General features: G+C 32.2%; 1 protein-coding gene across 1 annotated transcript in view; it reads right to left on the reverse strand.

Annotated features, from left to right (window-relative positions):
- The window catches only part of LOC125651075 (calcium permeable stress-gated cation channel 1-like), a 91,253-nt gene that overhangs the window by 13,129 nt on the left and 69,631 nt on the right, over window positions 1-8,493 (reverse strand). The window contains 6 exon segments of the mRNA XM_056165091.1: window positions 1,421-1,588; window positions 1,931-2,036; window positions 2,280-2,442; window positions 2,762-2,818; window positions 3,705-3,791; window positions 5,093-5,202. Coding sequence (XP_056021066.1) covers window positions 1,421-1,588; window positions 1,931-2,036; window positions 2,280-2,442; window positions 2,762-2,818; window positions 3,705-3,791; window positions 5,093-5,202 — 691 coding nt within the window.

Consider the following 8,493-nt stretch of genomic DNA (forward strand, 5'->3'; position numbering starts at 1 on the left):
CGTCTAGTATTATATCTTGTGGTCTGTGGAACAGATTTAAACCTAGTGTAACCTCTGTGACATTCGTGGCCACTGAATTGAAATAGTTACCTAGAACCTGAGTCTTAATAATCAGAAACACCAAATTCAAACCTTCCACATCCTATCACCAAAACACTTAAGATATACTATTTTCATAAGATATATATCACTTCAATGTAAAATGTAATTGTTGTTTCAAAGGGTGACACATGATCCTAAGACAGCCTGAGATTTCAGCAAATTCTTTTGCTATCGGTATAATGTCAACCATCAAATCATTTCAAAATTTGTGAAGTTTGATTTCAATTTATAATGGGAATGAAAATGAACGTAATCTAACATCAATTCATTAAACCAATAAATCAAGAAAAGATAGGTGGGTCCATCACATATCTTAAACAGCAACATGTTATATATGTCTCTGATAGTTTGCACTCATGTAAAGTACATATCCCTAATGTTTAAAAAAAACCTGAAAAGAGCATCAGTCCTATTCATTGTGTACATCAAAAAATGAGAAATTGGGGTGTGCATTTCCTAAATCAATTCTTAGAAGATGAAACATTTTCCTCATAATGACTAAATCAATGTATAAATTCTTAGAAGCCAAAAACAAAATTCTCAAAACTTGCAAAAATCACCAGAACTGACAATACATGTAATTTGTGTAAATGTGAATATGCTTATTTTCATATTTCTTTCATGTTTCTATTCAAAATATTAAAATAATTACATGTAATTATAAATGTACATTTAGAAACTCTGTAATCTAACAACAATTGTGTATATTAATACTAATATTTGTTTCAATACTTAGAATTCAACATGCAGAGAATTTCATATCAAATCTAATTTGAAATGTCGATTTAAATGTGAATGCCAAACCCGAGTCTAGAACACAACTGACATAACTGAGCCTCTGATGCTATCATATAAGTAGCCCCTCCCCCTTTTCAGGGTTAGAAATGCAAACAATACACAATACTCTACGGTATTGGAAATATACCATTAGTACACTGCAAATGAAAACATGTGAAAAAGAATGTGATGTCAATATTTTCAACAATCTGAAATCACATTTCATTGCAGAACTTACCCGCAAATAGTTCTGAAACAAGTGTATCAAAGCTGCTATCACTATAACACTTCATACAAACACCTTTTACAGGTAATACTGTGTATATATACATTGAATATGGACACATAACTCCTGTATGCATGTTGTCAAAATAAAAAATGGCCTTATAACATTTAGCTTTCTTGTTGATGTATAGAAAAATTAAACATTCTGTGATATCAAATTACCTGATCTAAGGGTTGTAAAGAATACAATACTGAACTGCGTAATTTACCTGATCTAAGAGCTGTGAGGAAGACAATATTGAACTGCATAATTTACCTGATCTGAGGGCTGTGAAGAAGACAATATTGAACTGTAGAAGAATTGTAGCAATGATGACAAAGTTGATGGCAGAAGAATGAATCTTCTTGTTGATCTTTGATGGTTTGTAGGCAAAGTAGATATTATATCGATCTACAGCATGCTTCAGAATCATGTATACCCATCCTGTAGATACAAATACATGTTCAACAACTTTCAAACTCTTAGGTCAAATTTCACTTCAAGTGGAGTAACATAAAATGAGGAAAGTTGGCTCTAAGATTTGCAAACTGTCTAACAGGATTAATACCCCCCAAGGCATGGAACAAACAGACAGATGAATGGAAAGACAAAGAGATATATAAACTGTGATCCCTATACATCTGTAATTTTGTTTGCAGTGAAGGCCCCGGGTACAATTATATGCACTTTGATTTCTTCTATATCTAAATTACTGTTACACTTTTTCAATGCAATTAATCAAATTTAAATTGCAAAATTAATCTTAAGAAGGAGTATAAGACTTACCAAATGGAATGACCAATGGACAGAGAAGACTGTAGGACATGATGACAGCAAACACACACAACATCCAGGCGTACTGGCAGCCATACTGGAACTCCCACACAACAGACTGACAAAAACATCAATATAGATAATCTACATACAGAGAAATTACCCATGTATATCATTCAGTCTAATTTAGCCTGGTTACTACTTCTTAGGCTCTTAATATATGATGAATGATGAATCCTCTGAATAAGTTTTCCCAATGAAGATCTTTGCCATCTAAATCCACTTTAAGCAATACCAGTAAATCACCTGGGATACACGAATTATAAAAAGAATAGAGAATCTTACATATTTCAGCTCCTACCTTTCTAACAGCTGTTTTCTCTGCTGATGAATGAGCCAATGACAGTTTTAGGGCATACACGAAAAGTTCAGAAAATCGAATCAGTTCTAAAGCTGTACCAATAAAAGCTGCAGTAATCACATAATTAACGAAGAAAGCGCCATGTCCTGCTACAAATATACACCTGCAATAACAAGTAAAAACCAGTAGTGTAAAACAAATTTGTAATCATGAAATGTTCTTTAATTTTTATGCATATACCATCAAACATGGTTATAGTGAACCTCCAGGGCTAGTGAAAAATAGTTCATTATAACCAAACTTCGATATATCCAATAAAATCTTTCCTGAACTGTAGAAGTAAATAACACTTCACAGTAAGTGTCAATTTGTTATAAGCATGTTTGTTATAAGTGTGTTTTACTGTATTTGGAACTTCATTGATTTTTTTTTCAAGATCAATGCATTTTTTCAAACCACTCCCTCCCCTCCCCCATACTTACTTCCATCTGAAGGACGTAGTTCTATCGAGGACGAACCACTGAAACAATGCCTTGGCACTGCAACAAAAGTTAAATCATGTGATCACTGCAACACAAGTTCAATGATTTATCTTAAAGGGACTGGTACATGATTTTTGAAAAAAATATTTTTCATTTTTGATGTTAAATATCAAAAATATAACTTATTAAATGTTGAGAGTAAAAAATTTGGAACTTCTGAATGCAAGAATAAAAATAATATTTTAGCTTTAAATCAGTGTTATGTAAACAAAGACTCGAGTCTTTTCATGTATACAAACAAACCAATGAAATGTTAATTTTATAACATAAAGCATCTTAATTTGGCATAGTCACAAATTTTAACTTTTAGATGACCCATTTTACCCAAAGAATGCTATAAATGTGAAAGGTATAATAAACTTAGTTCGATATCGATTTCTTTTGAAATTTCGTAAACAATAACATACCGCAATCTTTGTTTACAAAACAAATAATAAACTCTCTAAAATGAGCTTCTATGATGATGTATAACCTTAATTTTTATGTGAAATCTTTTAAACACATTAGACAATAGATTTTAATCATTAAAAGTGAAAAACAAAATTTTGGGGGAAATCGTGAATCAGTCCCTTTAATATATGTATATTCAGAAAATTCTCTTGCTTCTACTGTAATCTGAAGAGCAATTAAATAAAACATACCAAGACTTTGAAATAAAGCATACACATCAAGTTCTTTTCTTTTTTTTTTAATGTATACCCATTCTGTTCCATATTTTCAGTGATACATGTACAAAAATATGAACAAAATATTTTAATAATGAAAACCAATTTTAAAATCACCAGCGACTAAAACAAATTTCAGTATGAAGTACTATACAAATGACTACAAAAAAATATTTTTTTACATATAAGATATCAATGGTATATTAACTTTGATTTACCTCGTTAATCCTAACGAGGGCAGAATCAGCACCATCAAAATCAGGAAAATAAACGTTTTGATCATTATAGCGTAGTGTTCAGCAGTTCTGAAAATAGAGACACCTCACAATACGGGATATCAGAACTAGAACATTTTGGAACTCTTCAGAAAAAGAAGGTAGAAAAATTATGCGTCACATGGACAACTCTTGTACATACAAATAAGTGATGGCCAAAGACAGAATCAATTCTGAAACAAAATTATCTGCCTGGTTTGAAGATTATTTTTCAGATTGTTGCAAGTGAATGCCCTAGTACACATCTCAAGACACATACGTGCAGCAACATGTACCCCATCCACCCTGTTTTCTTGACATGTGACATACTTATCGCACGATTGTCACATATATTTATCATTATTACATGCAAAGATTGATTTATAAGCTGGTCACTTGTTACAGTAGCGGTACGTGAACATGAATGGTAGTGAAAATGCAAGGTTGAACCCATGAATTGAACTCATACAGGTATTGATGAAGGATAACAGCCCCTCCCCCTATGATTTTGGGGTTTTGGCAAAACTGCTTTTCTTGCAAACTAAGTTTTTTCATACAAATATAACAGCACCTGTTTTTACCGTTTGTTCTCCACCCCTCAACTTTTAAAAACGATGCTAAGTGCCTGAACTCGTTATATCTGATGGTAACCTGTTCTTGTGTAATGAAAAGTTGCAGAAAATGTGATTTTGTTAGAGATACTAAATATTGAAACTGCGACGGAATCAGAGACGAAATAGTGGTTCCGATATTCCGTATATATATATATATATATATATATATATATATATATATATATATATATAATTCAATAAAAAAATCAGGAAAATATACAGTTCCAAAATATATTTAAATATATTTTGGAACTGTATATTTTCCTGATTTTTTTATTGAATTATTTTGACTGTGTGATATCAACTCTTTCTATTTGGATTATATATATATATATATATATATATATATATATATATGCATGTATGTGTGTAAAATGGATTTTTTTCTCTTAAATGGCCATACAGATGAAGTACTATGTGCAATTAAGCTCTGATGATATCTAATAGCATATAGTACAGTCTACTCCAGATATCATTCAGCGGACTGACCTGAATTGTACATTACCTGTATATCCAAAGTTCAATATAAACAACATGGAAGTGCGTAAATGTTACGGGAGATTTACTTTACTTTGGTATAACAGATAGTTCAATGTAAGTAACTTCAACATAAAATATACTTCAATATAGCCAAGTGACTTCATTATAGCAGATGGTTCAATATAAGCGACTTCAATAAAAGTGGAGTAGAATGTATTATCTTTAGATTTTTAATGTTCTTTATAAACAACACATTACCTTGTCCAGTGACCGATGAATGTTGAGTCAGAGTAATACACGACATTGGGCAGCAGCGCAGAGAAAGTCCACAATAACAGCGTGGGCAAAAACTGGACAAGCAATGGACTCTGAAATCCAAATAATGCATGCACTGAATTTTTAGATATATTGTCATATTGGATATTAAACATAAATGTGTGGATACATAGTGCAATAGGGTCATGTGAACATCTATGATTATTCATTATTGAGAGTCATGTGAACATTTATGATTATTCATTATTAATGGTCATGTGAAAATTTATGATTATTAATTATTAATTTTAAAAAGAATTAGTGATAAATGAGCTTTAATACATTAGCTTACTTGCATGATTTTGGAAACTGCTAAAGCCTGGGAAATATGTGCAAAGACTTGCATATTTGTTCAGTACATGGTAAATATTACAATGTAGCGATGTATGATTTCATTGCACATGATCAAGCGATTTCAACAAGTCATCATAAATTTTACTTGTTAAGAAAAATACATAATTGTTTGAGGAGAAAAGAATGAAAGAAAAAGATAGCATTATGTATGCAATTAATTTATATGTATTATTTATGCGCTTCGTTGATTTTCGTATATAAAGTACTTCAACTAATAAGTAATTATAATGTGTACTCGTGACAGTGTACATATCAGGATTCACAGCATCATATACACGCATTATCACTAGAAAGCATGCACTTCCATTACCATAAAATCACATTAATCAAGAAAAAAGCTCAACAAGGATTAAGCTGGTTTTACTTTGAATGAAATAAAGCTTACTAAATTCACTATCTGAAATAAATGAATACAAAACTCATATTTAACAAACAAAATAATGCGGCAAACAATCTTCACCAAAACTTTCCCTGCAAACAGGCCATTGGGACTTTCAGACATTTATTACAATGTACTTAGAACCCCAAATGTTACACAATTCAAGACAATGCTAGAAATTTACAAATCTATCCTTGGTCTGTGCCCCAGCAGGTTTCGATGAAGACCATGAATAAACACAGAAATAAAGAGTTTACACTTCACTTATACAAGTATCAATTTGTCCATAAATGGAATATATATTGTTGATATGTGTTCAGAGTACTTCAGTATTTTTCAGTATTTAGCAAATGAATGTGTACCTATAGGGAATTGGGGTATTTGCATGTTCCAGTAAGAAATTGGGGTATTTGCATGTTCCAGTAAGAAACTGAGGTATTTGCATGTTCCAGTAAGGAATTGAGATATTTGCATGTTCCAGTAAGGAATTGAGGTATTTGCATGTTCCAGTAAGGAATTGAGATATTTGCACGTTCCAGTAAGGAATTGAGGTATTTGCATGTTCCAGTAAGGAATTGAGATATTTGCATGTTCCAGTAAGAAAATGAGGTATTTGCATGTTCCAGTAAGGAACTGAGGTATTTGCATGTTCCAGTAAGGAATTGAGATATTTGCATGTTCCAGTAAGGAATTGAGGTATTTGCATGTTCCAGTAAGGAATTGAGATATTTGCATGTTCCAGTAAGGAATTGAGATATTTGCATGTTCCAGTAAGGAATTGAGATATTTGTATGTTCCAGTAAGGAATTGAGGTATTTGCATGTTCCAGTAAGGAATTGAGATATTTGCATGTTCCAGTAAGAAAATGAGGTATTTGCATGTTCCAGTAAGGAACTGAGGTATTTGCATGTTCCAGTAAGGAATTGAGATATTTGCATGTTCCAGTAAGGAATTGGGGTATTTGCATGTTCCAGTAAGGAATTGAGATATTTGCATGTTCCAGTAAGGAATTGAGATATTTGCATGTTCCAGTAAGAAAATGAGGTATTTGCATGTTCCAGTAAGGAACTGAGGTATTTGCATGTTCCAGTAAGGAATTGAGATATTTGCATGTTCCAGTAAGGAATTGAGGTATTTGCATGTTCCAGTAAGGAATTGAGATATTTGCATGTTCCAGTAAGGAATTGAGATATTTGCATGTTCCAGTAAGGAATTGAGATATTTGTATGTTCCAGTAAGGAATTGAGGTATTTGCATGTTCCAGTAAGGAATTGAGATATTTGCATGTTCCAGTAAGAAAATGAGGTATTTGCATGTTCCAGTAAGGAACTGAGGTATTTGCATGTTCCAGTAAGGAATTGAGATATTTGCATGTTCCAGTAAGGAATTGAGGTATTTGCATGTTCCAGTAAGGAATTGAGATATTTGCATGTTCCAGTAAGGAATTGAGATATTTGCATGTTCCAGTAAGAAAATGAGGTATTTGCATGTTCCAGTAAGGAACTGAGGTATTTGCATGTTCCAGTAAGGAATTGAGATATTTGCATGTTCCAGTAAGGAATTGAGGTATTTGCATGTTCCAGTAAGGAATTGAGGTATTTGCATGTTCCAGTAAGGAATTGAGGTATTTGCATGTTCCAGTAAGGAATTGAGATATTTGCATGTCCCAGTAAGGAATTGAGGTATTTGCATGTTCCAGTAAGGAACTGAGGTATTTGCATGTTCCAGTAAGGAACTGAGGTATTTGCATGTTCCAGTAAGGAAATGAGATATTTGCATGTTCCAGTAAGAAATTGAGATCACTAATTTTCTTGTACTATTTTTGGTGTACTTACACTCCCTTGTGTGGATTATTTTTATTTTTTACATTTTCTGGATCTGGTTTGAGGTATCTAAAAACTCAAAAGTAATTCATGGTCTTTACATTTAAGGTTGCACTGAAATTCTCCAAAATTTACAAAACCTTGTTCTTACACTTTCCAGTTTGGACACAAGGTATCTCAACTACATCACTTGTATTTCATAAGATTATCATATATAAGTATAGTCTATTCTATGACTCTCTTATGGGTAGCCATGATATATAGGTCAATTCCACCCGAGGGTTGCAAAAAAGCAATAAAACCCGAGGCTGGAATCACCTTAATATTTCATGGCTTCCCACAAGTCAGTATTTTTCTCTCATATTTCTAATTATTTTTCGTTTTCCTTGTGCCCAGAGATGCCATACTGAGAATTTTCAAATTGATTAAATCTTCGCTATACATTAAAAATTATACTAGAATTGGATTCTACAACCTTAATTTTGGCAACTATGTTGCTGACAGAAAATCAACCAATGATTGAGTGAATTTTATTAGAGTTATTCCTCTTTGAATAAAAACCTAGAGATTTGTAAACATGCTTTCATGCCTGCACACACTTGCTGATTTTTTATCATATATTTTAAAAAAGATTTAGTTATGAAATTATAAAAATTTAATTATAGTAAATAGAAAACTGACACATAATAAAAATGAGACTTTGGGTCTAAAATTTACGCTAAATCATTATTGGGATGACGTTTGATGTCATTTGGCTTACATCTGGGGAAAGTCTTTTAGTGCAGAGT

This window comes from Ostrea edulis, chromosome 5 (genome assembly GCF_947568905.1).
Source record: "Ostrea edulis chromosome 5, xbOstEdul1.1, whole genome shotgun sequence".
Classification (NCBI taxonomy): domain Eukaryota; kingdom Metazoa; phylum Mollusca; class Bivalvia; order Ostreida; family Ostreidae; genus Ostrea; species Ostrea edulis.